This window comes from Chiloscyllium punctatum, chromosome 11 (assembly GCF_047496795.1).
Source record: "Chiloscyllium punctatum isolate Juve2018m chromosome 11, sChiPun1.3, whole genome shotgun sequence".
In the NCBI taxonomy this organism is placed as follows: Eukaryota; Metazoa; Chordata; class Chondrichthyes; order Orectolobiformes; family Hemiscylliidae; genus Chiloscyllium; species Chiloscyllium punctatum.
In genome coordinates this window covers 31,350,111-31,366,090 of record NC_092749.1, presented here as the reverse complement: position 1 = coordinate 31,366,090, position 15,980 = coordinate 31,350,111, and the positions used below count along the sequence as shown (strand labels likewise).

Below are 15,980 nucleotides of genomic sequence, written 5' to 3'. Positions count from 1 at the left end.
GGTAACTGACCTTAGGTCAATGACATGGGGTATAGATTTTCTTGTCTAGATAATTAAATAGCTATATCATTAGTAGTTTTCAAAAATATAGAAACAGATATAACGGGGTTATGTCAAAGGCAATTAGTGAAGATAATGGAGCAGCCTACAAATGATGAAGTTGTGGCTGCATTATAGTCAAAATCACATTAAATTCTGTTTTTGACACATTACAATTCCACTCCCCTGCTCTCAGAGCATGCCAGTCACCCAATTAATGACTGGGAAAACACAGACTGGAAGGAAACAGTTTCCCAATATACATTCGCAAAGAGCATCAAGAATGGGAGGCGTGGATTTTTAAAATCCTATTATAGTTTACCATGTTATCTTTCAAATTATATTTAAAACAAGGAACATCAATGTCTATCTTTGTTACTTTTATTACACAGAAAAATCAGTCGAAAGATTTTTGTGGAACTTTTTGTTTCTTTCTATCTGAGTACAACAATGAGAAAGAATATAGGTAACAGACATGTGTTTTGTCAGTAATTTGTAGCCCTAATTTCTGAAGTGATGGACCTATTCCCAAATTTGCCAAAACTCCAAGGAACCAAGGCATTCTGCCAAAGCAAATGGTAACCCTGTGTACCTAATGATTTGCTAAGAAAACTATACTCTACCAATACCTGCGTATGGCCCACAATGCAAGTTATTAGTTCTTTTCCAAGAACAATTGTTTCCAGTGACCCGGAGCTCAGCAGTACTCATATCCTTAACCTCCTTTTTATTTTCTATAACCACACAACCTGTACATGTAGTAGCCGAGTCAATACTCTCTTCACACCTTCTGAAATAATGTGGAAACTTAAGTTTAAAACTGATGCCTATGACTCAATGATGGAATGTGCTTTTGCATTGGTCTACTACACAACCTAACCACTAAAAAGCTTTGGTCTGTGTCTTTATATGCTTTTCATTTGCATATTTTTAGTGAACCCAAAACAAACAAAAGTCAAGGCAAAGAAGGCCCGTATTTGAAAAACTGAACTCATGCTTCCAGTGTGTTTTCATTTTAGATTTCCAGCATTTGAAGGGTTTATTTGTGCCATTCCTGTACTACATTGAATCCCAATAGAATTACACTACTGCAATAAACAAAATTGCATCAGACACAAAAGCGATTTAAAAGTTTGCTTAATTCTAATCAGGAGACAACATTTCTCCTGGAACCAGCAACAATAAGTACGAAAGCTGCAAACATTACCACACTTGTGCAAAATCTTTTTCAGCTGCAGTAAAACATAATCGTTAAAATATAGGCTGTAACTATAGTCAGACCCTGCTAGAACAGTCATACTTTGTACTGTCTTCACTTTCTACCAATGTCTTGTTCCTATAATATTTAACTACACTTCAATGTACTCTGTTGGCTGTAAATTGCTTCAGAGTTTCCTGAGATCTTGAAAAAGGGTATGAATGAAAGTTCATTTTCTTTCTACAGCAGATTGGGTGCATGATGGTTTGAATTGAATTTAAACAAGTGGGGGAAGATCATGTAGTTCAATGTTTTAATTTTGCACCATCTGTAAGTAGTTAGATTCAAAGTTTAAAAATTTTACCCAGACAAGATTTATATAAATTATACTTTCAATTGTTTTAATGTTAATAAAGAGCTGGCAAGAGAGCTAATTTTTTGTCAACTTAGAAAATAACTTTCCAAATGTTCTCTTCTCTATTGTTGACGCTATGATTGGTTCAACAGTGATTTGGTAACTCTCCAATGCAGTAGTATTTCAGTTGTTAGATCTTGACAGAGAGCATTGAAAGGTGTTCCCACTGTGGGATCCATTTTAAACTCCTACCATCACAATGAGACTAAACAAATGTGTTGAGATCAGGAATAGAATCACTGTGTGATTTTGCCTTCCACTTGGAAACAACCTGTTGGTTCAAATGATCTGCAAACACCATGAAATTGAAGAACTCTAATTTCAAAGTTAACTTAATGGGCCACAAGACAGATCATAAACAGAACCTGGGATTTTCCTAAGCTTTACGACTCAAAGATAAAGACAAAACTTTTGACAATCAAGGTAACTAACATTAGGAATTGTCCATTTTTGACATTAATCGATGACAATAGGATCTGGTATCTATAATATACATACTGTAGTGAGGTCTGCTAGGTGGACCCCATAGATTATGAGATCTCCAATTAGGGCTGTTAACATGGTCCAACCAGGAAGCCCTTGCTGAAAGATATAAACAGGAGTGTCAGAGGTTCTGTTCACTCTGAGAGCTGGCTCTGAGGAAGCCAGACCAGTGTAAATAAAGGGTGACTTTCTGACAGGATACCGACGTTTGTGGAGTTATTACAAAGGCAATGAGAGAAAAAGATATGGTCCTGAAGAAAGTCACTCACAGCAGTCAACTTTGAATTGAGTTAAGCATTTCTGGAATCATATTCTGGAAGCTTGACTCATTCAATTTGCCATCAAAGATTGGGCCCAGTATGTGGAAAGAATGCTTTATTTTTTTCTAGGCAAATTATATTGGGACAGACAAAAAGTAACAAGTAATTCTCCTGTCAGCCTGTGGACCAGCAGCTTTTTCAGTTATTGGGAGTTTCACTTTCTCTGAGGCACCAGATACTGAAAGCTTTCAAAAGTTGACAGGCTTAGTTAAGGAACATTATGACCCTAAGCCCCCTCCAATTCTGAGGTGCTATTGGTTTTACTCAATAGTTCAAGAAGTATGAGAATCTGTGTCAGGATAGTTGACAAGAGTTAAGATGACTAGCAGAGGCATGTGACTTTGATTTAACCCTTAGGTATGTGAGATTAACCATGTAACCATGCAAAAGTGCTGAATAGCTGAGGCTCACTCAACTTCAAGCAGGCACTACAACTGGCTTTGTCATTTGAAAATGCAGCAAGTGGAGCATGTGAGTTATAGGGTACTCTGAGGGAAGTGGATACTCTTTCCAGTTCAGCTGAGCTTGGGGGACACCACTTGAGTGAAGACAATTGCATAGCCTCAACTCAGTGCATATTCTGAAGAGGGACTCTAGGTCAGCCCACAGCAAAACCTCAAAACAAAGCCAAACCTTAGCCAAATGGTTAACATTCTCTTCACGATCCAGAGCAGCAAGCCATTGTAGTTGTTGGTGGTTTGTGGACTCGAGACAGCAAAAGAGTCCCACTAGACCTAAACTGAGTAAGAGAACTCATGAGCCAGTATGTGAGAGAGTGCACAACCTGGATGGCCCACCTACTCTGGCTTGGAATAATTTAATTGCTTAGTGACATCCAATTCAGAGCCAATTAAAATAAACATCTGGTTACATTATCACCCGGTTCTTTTGGAGGTTGGTACCAGTGCAGCTGTATCGATTGCAGAACCAGTCTTTAACAAAATTCATTCTGGGCTCCAAACCTTACATTTATGTAAGATCTCAGGTAGGCTGAGATCCTATAGCAGGGAACTTTTACAGATTAAGGGTACAGTTTTGGTTCTGGTCTCATGTGAGAAGCAGCTGGTTCAGTTACCTCTTATTGTAGTAAAAAAACTTGGGCCCAAGCCTGATGCGCCAAAATTGGGTGAGAAAGATTCAGTTGATTAGCTCGACATTTTTTGATTAGAAAATGGTCCCCTGAGTGAAGTCCTAATTAAATGCCTGGAGGTTTTTCAGGAAGGTCTACGGATTATCAAAGAAGCTAAAGCCATCTAGCATATTGACCAGGAAGAAATTCCACGATTCGGTAAGGCCTGCCCAGTGCAGTTTGCTTTACGGGCAAAAGTACAGGCAGAAGACAGGAGGCTGGAAAGTGAAGACATCATCAGCTTGGAGAATGAGCAGCACTAGTCATACCGTTTGTCAAGACCAATGAGTCAGTTTGCATATTGGGATTTGTAAACAATTGGTAGACTGCTTTTTGCAGTTGGATAAATACCCAATCTCTCCCATAGAGGATTTATACACAAAGCTGGGGAGGACTGTTTCTCATGAAGCTGGACATGAGTCATGTGTACCTACAATTGTTGTTAAATGCAGATTCCCAGAAGTATGCTACAATTAATACCCATAAGAATTTGTGCCAATATATAAGAATGCCATTATTGTCAGCCTGAGCCATTTTTTCAGCATGATTTTCCTGCTCCTCGGATGCTGCCTGACCTGCTTTTCCAGCACCACACTCTCGACTCTGAACTCTAGCATCTGCAGTCCTCACTTGTGCCATTTTTTCAGCAGACAATAGAGAACATTTTACAAGGTCTACCCGAGCTTGGCATTTATCCAGGTGACCTGCTAATAATGAGAAAGATCAATAGGTTGCACTTAGACAATTTGGACATAGTCCTTAGACATTTCTCCCAGGCTGGCATAGGCCTTAGAAGGGAAAAATGTGCTCCAGGCACCCAAAATGACCTACTTGGGCTTCAGAATCGACAATAGTAGATTATTACAGCAAGTCCATACATAACCTGGCCTCCATCCTTGCGCCCTTACATCTGCTACTATAAAAAGGTCAGCCTTGGAAATTGTCTTGTAGCTAAGGTGTAGCTTTTAGGGAAGTGACATAACAACTCTCATTGTCTGAGGTGTTGCCCCACTGTGATCCCAAGCGAGATCCGGTCCTGACCTGTGATGCCTCCCTGTATGATTTTGGAATAGTGTGGCCTCTGCTGAAAGAGTCCATTCTGGTTTTGAACTTTTTGGACATCCTTTGAGTCACTGCTGACTGTGAACGCAAAAGGATCCAGTCCAGGCAAAACTAAAACAGCTGGTGGTGATATGGGAAGAAAAAAGGTCATCACAACCAGAATTAAAACCTTTCTGGATCTGGTGAAACTAGATCACTGTAGAGGACAACATTTTATTAAGGGGAGCAAGAGTGATTAACCAAAGCAAAGGTCACTAACAAATACTGGCCTCACTCCACTAGAATAATCTATGGAATTTCATGCTGGCAGGAACTTATGTCTGGTGGTCAGGGAGGTACGCAGATATAATTGCTTTGGTGGGGCAGTGTCAGAGTGCCAACAAGGTCAAGAATTACCATCAGCAGCTCCCCCACATTCATGGGAATGGACTCAGGTACACTGCGATTTTACCAGCCCTTTCATACAGCCAACATTCTTAGTCATTGTGAACGCCCACTCAGAGTTGTTGGATGTGCATGGAGTTGGTTTGCCAAACACGAAGATGACAATTGAAAAAGTGCACATATCTTTTGCAATACATAGACTCCTGGAAGTGTTGGTCACAGACAATTGGCCATCATTTACTAGCAGGGAATTCAAGTATTTCCTAAAGTTAAATGGTATTCATCATATGAGGACAGCTCCATGCCATTCATCATCCAATGGTCTGACAGAAAGAGCAGTCCAAGCTTTGAAGGCTTCACTAGACAACAACCTGTCCCTGTTTCTATTTGATTATGGGACTACCCCTCATGCAACAACAGGGACAGCTCCAGCAGAGGTGCTGATGAGAGAAGACTCCACCCCTGGTTAAATCTGGTCTTCCCAGACCTGGGAGGGAGGGTGAAATGGCATCAGAAATACCAGTGCCGGACTCAAGACTCCTCTAAGCAAGAGAGACAGTATATTTCAGGGGGCAAGTTTTAAAGCTGAAACCATGGAAAAGACTCTGTATGGGTAAGAGGCATGGTCAAGGCAAGGTCAGGTCCAGTAACGTACAAAGTTCGGGTAGGTAAGGCGCTCCTGAACAAGCATGTGGACCACATGAAAGCTGCAAACTTACAAACGGGACAGGAACAAAACATACCCAGCCCCTCAGGACAACGAGAAAGGCTGTTACAACCCATGGGTTCTGCCCAACCATCTAGTGTTGAAGAAATCTCAGAGTCTGAGATGGACATGGCAGCTGGCATGAGCTCAAAGCCTTTCCTGCCTGAAAACAAAGACGATTTTATTTTTCCTGTGACACTATGGGTACGAGAGGCAGGCTACGGTCTGGTACATGCTGCCTCGATATGGGGCTGGGTTGGAGCCAGATCTGGTTCCAAAAGAAGCTTCAAGAAAAAGAACAGGTCTATATCCCTGGACTTAGATGGGGAGAGATGTAGTGTTTGTAATGGAATTAGCCAGGTGGACTTCATAGAACATGAGTTCTCTGATTGGGGCTGTTAATCTGGTCCAATCAGGGAGCCCTGGCTGACAGACATAAGCAGTCAAGAGTGTGGTGCTGAAAAAGCACAGCAGGTCAGACAGCATCCAAGGAATTGGAGAATCGACATTTCGGGCATAAGCCCTTCATCAGGAAAGGACTGACAGACATAAGCAGGAGTGTCAGAGGATCTGTTCACTCTGAGAGCTGGCTCTGAGGAATTGAACCAAGTGTCAAGTGCAATGCACGTGTAAATAAAGGATGACTTATGAGGATACCAGCCTCTGTGGAGTTATTTCACATACATCTTTATGATTAAGTGCTCTATGTAAGTTGTATGGTGCAACTGCAAAACACAAGTCTGGTTTTGTGATTAAGATACTGGAAAGCACAGCAGGTCAGCTATCATCTAAAAGACAGGTCGCTTCAAAGCACAATATTGCTTGCAGGGCTCATGTACTTTTCTCTTTCAGCCATGTGGCACTCTCACTATTTTCAGCATTTATTTGTGATTTCCTGTACCACATTTTTACCCAAGTACAGTAATATGTTGTACACAAAATTACTCGATAGAGAAGAATACACACCACAAATAGAATATTGTTTATTGATCAGACAAGTTGGGCTTGAATGGAAATGATCTGTAGTTGAAGTAATTGAAAGTAGCACTTTGAAACGAGTGCATAGTTCACTTTTAATCCTTGGAATGGAGTCAGGTTTGCATTGAAATAAAGCTTAATTCTCTTCTGCTGATAATTTGGACAGTTTCCATGGCTCACATACATATTGTTTCATATTAAACAGAAATCTGTCCAATTTACATTGCGTATATTGGCATCAAATTACATCAGTTTTTGATTGTGATAGTTGATTCTATTCAATGTATATCAGCCTCTTGAGTAGCTTCTTAAAACTAAACTTGCAAGCTCTCCTCATGGAATAACTTATACTGTACCTTTACTGTGCTCTTGAATAAAATTTAACTTTTTAATTATTCATTTGTGGGATGTGGATGCAACTGACTAGCCTGCATTTATTGCCCGTTCCTAGTTACCCTTGAGAAGATGATGGTGAGCTGCCTTCTTGAATCACTGCAGTCCACCTGCTGTGAGTTCACCTATAATGCCATTAGGGAGGGAATTCAAGCATTTTGACCCAGCAACTGTAAAGGAATGACGATATATTTCCAAGTCAGGATGGTGTGTGGCTTGGAGGGAAACGTGTTGGTGGCGATGTTCCCAAATATCTGCTGCCCTTGTCCTTCTGGGTGGAAGTGGTCATGTGTTTGGAAGATGCTGTCTGAGGGTCTTTGGTGAATTTCTTCAATGCATCTTATAGTTAGTACACACTGTTGCTATTGCATTGGTGGTGGGGGTATGGATGCTTCTAGATATAGCGCCAATCAAACAGGCTGCTTTGTCCTGGATGATGTCAAGTTTCATGAATGTTGTTGGGGCTGCACTCATCCAAGCAACTGGGGAATGTTTCATCACCTGACTTGTGCTTTGTAGATGGTGGACAGTCTTTGGGGAATCAGGAGGTGTGTTACTTGCTGCAGTATTCCTAGCCTCTGAGCTGCTCTTGTAGCCATTGTGTTTACGTGGTGAGTGCAGTTGAGTTTCTGGTCAATGATAGCCTCCAGGATGTGGATAGTGGGAGGTTCAGTGATCGTAACTGATAAAATCATGGAACTATTTTAGTAGAATGTAGTCCTTTGGCCCATTGTGTCTGTGTGAGCTCTTTGAGAGAGCTATTCAGTATTGAGCTATCCTGTACTGATTACAGGAGTTGGGAGGTCATGTTGCAGCTGTACAGGACATTGGTTAGGCCACTGTTGGAATATTGCGTGCAATTCTGGTCTCCTTCCTATGGGAAAGATGTGATGAAACTTGAAAGGGTTCAGAAAAGATTTACAAGGAAATTGCCAGGGTTGGAGGATTTGAGCTATAGAGAGAGGCCGAACAGGCCTGAACTGTTATCCCTGCAGCATCGGAGGCTCAGGGGTGACCTTATAGAGGTTTACAAAATTATGAAGGGCATGGATTGGGTAAATAGACAAAGTCTTTTCCCTGGGGTCGGGCAGTCCATAACGAGAGGGCATAAGTTTAGGTTGAGAGGGAAAAGATATAAAAGACACCTAAGGGGCAACTTTTTCACGCAGAGGGTGGTACGTGTATGGAATGAGCTGTCGGAGGAAGTGATGGAGGCTGGTACAACTGCAACATTTAAGAGGCATTTGCATGGGTATATGAATAGGAAGGGTTTGGAGGGCTATGGGCCGGGTGCTGGCAGGTGGGACTAGATTGGGTTGGGATATCTGGTCAGCATGGACGGGTTGGACCGAAGAGTCTGTTTCCATGCTGTACATCTCTATGACTCTAAGAGGGGAAACAAATTGCATAACAATATTCGAATCACTAATTAAGAAGTCATGTAAATGTAATCTATGCAAGAAATTGATAAAGTTACTTTTAAAATAATTATTCTCTCCAGCAAAAGGCTAACAGCACTAGTAAAAAAAAAATCAGAGCACTTCCCATGAAAAAGGAAGTCAGATGGATTCTTTCACCTAAAGGGTAATGAAATTGTGAAATAGGTCACCAGACAAAAACACTAAAACACATAGTTTAAATGGAATTACCAGTGACAGGCAGGTGTTATTGATCCACCACAGTGGGAATGTGCATCGGGGCTAATGCTATTTCTCCATTCAGTAACAAAAATTCTTAAATGATAAAAGTTGTAAATTCTACCTCATTTCCAGATTTACACCTTGGACAATATAGTCAAGATGTATCATTTCTTGCAAGAAATATGGCCTTGCGGACACAATATAACTGGAGTTTTATGTTGTTTGATTTGTGTTACTCAATATTTTAATAGAAAATACTTCATGAGAAGCACTACATAAGATTTCGGTAATTCTCAGATTTTCCACAACACTTCTCTTTCAATCCCTCTTTCATTTTATGATCCAATGAACAACTAAATCACATTTTCAAACATCAATATCCACCTGAATTTCAAACACCATTTTTTTTGTTTGCAAAAGAACTCTTCAGAAAATTCTTTGACTATCACAATCTTGTGCCTTATTGCTTCCTTTAATCTGCAATATCTTTCATCTGTTTTGTGGTCATTCATTAGGAACCATTTCATCTATATCACATTTTTGAGCCATCATTTATCCTTTTCCTGCATCTTGCTTACCTTTCTTTGATTTACTACTTTCCTCATTCTCATTTTCACCCATTGTACCCTACTCTTTCTATCTCTCTTTCAATCTCGTAGTTCTCTCACTGCCTCTGACCACTGCTACCTCTTGCCGCATTTCTGTAAATCTCCTGCACTTGCTTTCTTTATGAGTGTCTGTCCACCTCACTTCGTTCACCATATTTCCCCTTCGCCCTTCTCATGAGTATCTCCCTCACATCTACTCTGCATTGCATCTTCTTGCACTGCAAGCTCCCCTGCCAACCATCCCTTATAATAACATAAAATTGCTTCTGAGCAATTTTGTCCAATTTGCACTGCAGTGTAGCTTACAGCAGTGGGGCCAGTGATAGTTGAAGAGTACACCTCAAATAAGCAGACATTAGATGTTTAGTCATAAGTCTTCCACCATTCGTTGAGATATGTAGTGCTTCTACTTCGAAAGTTACTCATTAGAAATGCCAACCAAAGAGGGAAGTTGCTATTGTAATAGCTAATTCAAGTGGCCCAAGTAAATTATTTAAATCCTTTATGTTTCACTTATGGTTTGGCGAAATTCTTTATTTGTTTTTACTTCATTCGCATTTAGGTACTCATTAACTTGTGTCAATAACTGAAATAACATACTTTCAACCAATATAATTAACAACACAAAGAATCTATCATCTGATAGGTGTGGAAGAAGAAGACAAATTACTGACAAAGGTCATTCTGCTTATGCTAGCTGATGCATGCTCTGTTTTCGCTCATGGGTGATCACTGTCTGTTAATACAGGTGAGCATACTTCAAATTAGTTTGCAATTAACACATGCAAAGACTTGTCAGCTAAAGGAAAGTGGACCAGCAGACCCAATAGCACACTAAAGTACATTCAAATCCATGATAATGAAGCCTGATTGGCTCAATCTGGTGAGGTGCTACTAACCTTTTCTGCAGCTTCTGTCATACCTATCTGTAAATGATTTGTACAAAACTGGCTTCATATGATACAGATGCAAAACCAAGTCATCTTTTGCAATGATACTTCCAGCTACCATGCTATATAAGACTATCATTTCCAATAAGAAGAGTTATCAACTGTTGCCTGAACCTTGGCTGCATGTCATTGCAGTCCTTGTATGATGCTACTCTATTGTGGGGAATGCTGTGAAGTAATAGAATTACTGAAACCAAATATATAGTGCCATCTTCACTAAAGCAGCCATAAAGCAGAAGATCAGGTGCAGGATTGCTCTATTCCTCGACCCAGCTTCATGTGTGAACTTCAAGTCTGTTTTTCCTTTGTTTTCGCCAAGGTTGCCCTTATTCTTTCCGCTGCTCATATGGTGAAACACATTTTGAGGCTTTCCAAGGCTTTCAGAATTTTGGCAATCTCTTTAATTTTCTGCAACACTTCAAATTTCACTAAATGTCGCACTCCCACCACTTCTCTGCTCCTTACAGCCATCCAAATCCACACCCAAAGCAAGGATAATGAACTGAAAATTGAATGCAAACGTCACACTTCAGCCTGAAATTTCTAAAACACACCAGCAGTCTTTGCAATCATCAGAAGAAATTCTTCGTCTGCAAATCTCTTCTCTTTCAATGCGTTGTTCTCTTCAACTTTATTCTGAAACATTTAGAGTCATAAAGTCATAGAGATGTACAGCATGGAAACAGACCCTTCGGTCCAACCTGTCCATGCCGACCAGATATCCCAACCCAATCCAATCCCACCTGCCAACACCCGGCCCATATCCCTCCAAACCCTTCCTATTCATATACCCATCCAAATGCCTCTTAAATGTTGCAATTGTACCAGCCTCCACCACAGCCTCTGACATACTTTCTCCTTTAACATTCATGAAGGAAGCTTTCAGGATGGACTCTGATTCTCTAATACCCATCCAATGCTAAACTCAGTTGGGACACTGAATTCACAGAACTCCCACAGTGCACAAGCCAACCATTCAACCCATCGAGTCCACAATGACCCACCAAAGGGCATTCCACTCAGACACATACCCACCCAACCTTATTCCCTTTAACCCTGCATTTCCCAAGGCCAATCCACCTAACCTGCACATCTTTGGACTGTAGGACGAAACCTGAGCACCCAGATAAATCCCACACAGACATGGGGAGAATGTGCAAACTCCTCACATGCAGTCACCTGAGGGTGAAATTGAACACAGGTCCCTGATGCTGTGAGGCAGCAGTGCTAACCACTGAGCCACCAGGCCAGGAAGCATTCTTCTTCAGATTCAAATGGCCTTTATAATTTTGGCCAGTTTTAACCAATTAATGAGCTGGGAAGTGGACAGGCACAGATGCGAGATGGTTTGAAATGCTACCCAATTTTAAGTCCCTACTGAAGTCAGTGGGGAAGAATATTTTGTAAAACCAGTGTTCTACCTGATCCTATCAGCTTCCCAATGGTTGAACTAAGTCAGACATATCCACTTTTTCAGGGTGAGCTGCAGCCATCCAACAGATGCTTGCAATGAACCTGCCTCTATGTTCATCCTCCACCTGACCCCCTGAAAAAAACACCTTCTTTAAAAATCAAGAGTCCCACCTTCTCTGAAGAGGCCTCCTGCTAGTGGGACCTCTCACCCCCTGAAGAAATAGGACTGGCCACGGTGTGCCCAGTTTCCCTTGAACACTGCAAACTGATCCAACAAGTAGCTGTAGATATATTCTACACCAACCTGTTGAGGTATGTGGTATGATAACACACATCTCCAGAGCCAGTGGGACTTGAATTCGAGCCTATTGGCTCCAAGGTAGTACCACTGAAGCACAACAGCCCGAAAAAAGTAGGTGGAAGGTCTTGACTGAAATTTGATTCAGGCTGGTAAATCAGTGCACCCGACTTTATAATGTCCATTTACCGGATGTGGGTGGTCAACAGCTGAAAATCGTTTAAAGGTGCTCACGTATCGAATTTGCCCTCTGCACTTGCTATGACTTTTGTCCACCCCCTAGATAATCAGCACCTCCCTGTTATTCATGCATTTCTATACAACTCTGGTCGCAACACTTTCCAATTCTCAGCACCTGCGCCAGAATGTACATATAGTCTCTAATGAAAAACCAAATGAACTGTAAATCAGAAACAATAACAGAAATTGCTGGAAAAGCTCAGCAGGTCTGTCAGCATCTGTGGAGAGAAAGTTCTGATCAAGGGTCACTCAACCCAAAACGTTAAGTCTTATTTCTCTCCACAAATGCTGCCAGACCTGCTGAGGTGTTGCAGCAGCTTCTGGTTAGTCTCTCCCTGTAAACCACTTGTCTAAGGTCTGAAGTGCTCCTTTCCACAACACGCACTTTGCTTCATTCATTGGCATCTCTCCAACCTTTGCCATCCTGCCTAACTTTATCCGCCACTGCTGATTCTGTCACACACTTTTCTCTGTCAATTTTTTCACAAAATTTCCATCTCAATGACACCTTTCCCCCGAGAAAATGAACACAAAAATGCACAACAGCCCGAAAAAAGTAGGTGGAAGATGCCAGCTCCCCCCAAAATAAACACAAATACCAGCTCACCCCAAAATAAACACAAGTACCAGCTCACCCCAAAATAAACACAAATACCAACTCCCCCCAAAATAAACACATGTACCAGCTCACCCCAAAATAAACACAAATACCAACTCCCCCCAAAATAAGCACAAATACCAGCTCACCCCAAAATAAACACAAATACCAGCTCCCCCCAAAATAAACCCCCCCAAAGCAAACACAAATACCAGCTCACCCCAAAATAAACACAAATACGAACTCCCCCCAAAAATAAACACAAATACAAACCCCCCCAAAATAAACACAAATACCAACTCCCCCCCAAAATAAACACAAATACCAGCTCACTCCAAAATAAGCACAAATACCAGCTCCCCCAAAATACACACAAATACCAGCTCCTCCCCAAAATAATCACAAATACCAGCCCCCTCCCGAAATAACAACAAGTACCAGCTCACCCCAAAATATCACTAATACCACCTCACCCCAAAGTAAACAAAAATACCAACTCATTCCAAAATAAGCACAAATACCAGCTCACCCCAAAATAAACACAAATACCAGCTCCCCCCAAAATAAACCCCCCCAAAGTAAACACAAATACCAGCTCACCTCAAAATAAACACAAATACCAACTCCCCCCAAAAATAAACACAAATACCAACTCACCCCAAAATAAACACAAGTACCAGCTCCCCCCAAAATAATCACAGTACCAGCTCACCCCCAAAATAAACACAAATACCAACTCCCCCCAAAATAATGACAAATACCAACTCCCCCCAAAATAAACACAAATACCAACTCACCCCAAAATAAACACAAATACCAACTCCCCCCAAAATAAGCACAAATACCAGCTCACCCCAAAATAAACACAAATACCAGCTCACCCCAAAATAATCCCCCAAAGTAAACACAAATACCAGCTCACCCCAAAATAAACAAATACCAACTCCCCCCAAAAATAAACACAAATACCAACTCACCCTAAAATAAACACAAGTACCAGCTCCCCCCAAAATAATCACAGTACCAGCTCACCCCCAAAATAAACACAAATACCAACTCCCCCCAATATAATCACAAATACAAACCCCCCCAAAATAAACACAAATACCAACTCCCCCCCAAAATAAACACAAATACCAGCTCACTCCAAAATAAGCACAAATACCAGCTCCCCCAAAATACACACAAATACCAGCTCCTCCCCAAAATAATCACAAATACCAGCCCCCTCCCGAAATAAAAACAAGTACCAGCTCACCCCAAAATATCACAAATACCACCTCACCCCAAAGTAAACACAAATACCAACTCATTCCAAAATAAACACAAATACCAGCTCCCCCCCAAAATAATCACAAATACCAGCTCCCCCAAAATAAACACAAATACCAACTCCCCCCAAAATAAACACAAATACCAGCCCCCCCCCAAAATAATCACAAATACCAGCTCCCCCAAAATAAACACAAATACCAACTCCCCCCCAAAATAAACACAAATGCCAGCTCACCCCCAAAATCCCACTCCCCCAAAATAATCACAAGTACCAGCTGACCTGCGAAGGAGACACGGAGGCAGACACTGGGCTCAGAGGCTCTGATCGCGGCGGAGATGATCTCCTCCCGCTGGGGGTATGATTCAGGGGCTCTCCTCTCGGGTATCAGGCGGATCCTCAGGCGTCCCTCGGAGGAGCCGCTCCACTCCAGGAAGACTTGGGTCAAGTTGTAGAGGAGGGGGGCGGCTGGCTGCTGCTGGGGGGGGCAGCGGGCGGTGTCTCCGGATGCGCCCACCTCCAGCACCACCTGGTTGGGCTGCTGCTGCTTCCTGAGTCTCCGCTTGGCGGCTTGAGGAGGAGGGGAGGATGCTGCCGCCGGGGAGCCGGGCTCCTCGAAGCCGCTCCGGACGCTGATGCCGAGGCTCCCCCCGTGAGCGGCGGTGCCCTCCAGGGCGGACGCCAGCCCCTCGCAGTCCAGAAGCAGGCGGCAGTCCGCCTCCCTCGCCCTGCCGAAGAATTGTAACAGGTAGTTTCGAAACAGCGGCGAGAAGGTGAAGTCCACCGCCAGCCCTTTCCGCTTGAGCCGGGAGGTGTAGGTCTGCTCCGCCCTTGTTGCCTTCCTCTGCGGGCGACTCTCGGCTGCCCTGCCGCCGCCTCCAGCTGCTCCTCCTCGGCGCTGCTGCCTCCGACTCTCCGGCCAAGAGGACGGGAAGGCGGCTACCAAAAGCAGGACCAAGAGCACCGACCCCCCACTCTTCATTCTTCCATGTGGCGGGAGAGAAACCAGCCGGGGGGGGGGGGGGGACGAGGGTGAAAAAAAAATGTAGATCAGCAACAAGAGAGAGAAAATAAAATGTGCAAGAGGAGGGAAATTGAAAGAAAAAAATCTTCAGTAAATGTTTCTTGCTGCAAATGCCGAAGCTTTGCTTATCGACCGTTCTTCATCACTGATCGCGTCTTCTGTAAATTGCTCATTATTAATTCCTTGTCAGTTGTTTCCATTGTAAATGCATATATATGTTCCACTCAACACCTCTCCTCCCCAAAAGCAAATCTTCTCCTCAGAATCCTCCTGTTTCTTGCCTCCTTTCTCGGAGTTGGAAGTTGAATTAAATCTGTCTCTCTTCGCTGTAGCTCCCGCTTCCTGCAGTTTGAAGGGGTTCAGGGTCTGTGTTGTCCGTCGCCTCTTCAGTGACTGTGCCTAGAAGGAGTGAGTGCTGGCGGTGTCTGTCCGCTGCTTCTATACTCTTCCTCTTGCTCTGTGTGTGTGTGTGTGTGTGTGTATACGTGAGTGTGCAAATCTATCACCAGTGAGTGTGTCTGTGTGTCAGACTTGCGCTTCGGCTCCACGCTCCATCTCCACGATCGCAAAAACAAATAAATCCACCCCAACCCACTTTCTCCGCCGTCTTTAACTCCGGCTATAACGTCAGCGCCTCCCTAAAGACACATGCTGAGTGAGTCAGACACTGTATAGTCCGGCTTTGGGAACACCCCACAACAACACCGGTATTTAATTCTTATTTAATTTAGAAGTACAGACAGACGTGTGGTGTCTTTCCAAGTGTCATGTCAAGTATCCTGTTTGATTTTTGTGTTGGGTGAGAGGGACAGAGAGAGAGAGAAAAAAA

General features: G+C 42.7%; 1 protein-coding gene across 1 annotated transcript in view; it reads right to left on the bottom strand.

Moving 5' to 3' along the window:
- Positions 1 to 15,751, bottom strand: part of LOC140482871 (ALK tyrosine kinase receptor-like) — a 1,059,465-nt gene extending 1,043,714 nt beyond the window's left edge. Inside the window, exon 1 of the mRNA XM_072580591.1 lies at positions 14,410 to 15,751. Within this exon, the coding sequence (XP_072436692.1) occupies positions 14,410 to 15,109 (700 nt within the window). The 5' untranslated portion in view covers positions 15,110 to 15,751. The remainder of the gene's footprint in view (positions 1 to 14,409) is intronic.
- Positions 15,752 to 15,980: the final 229 nt, after the last annotated feature.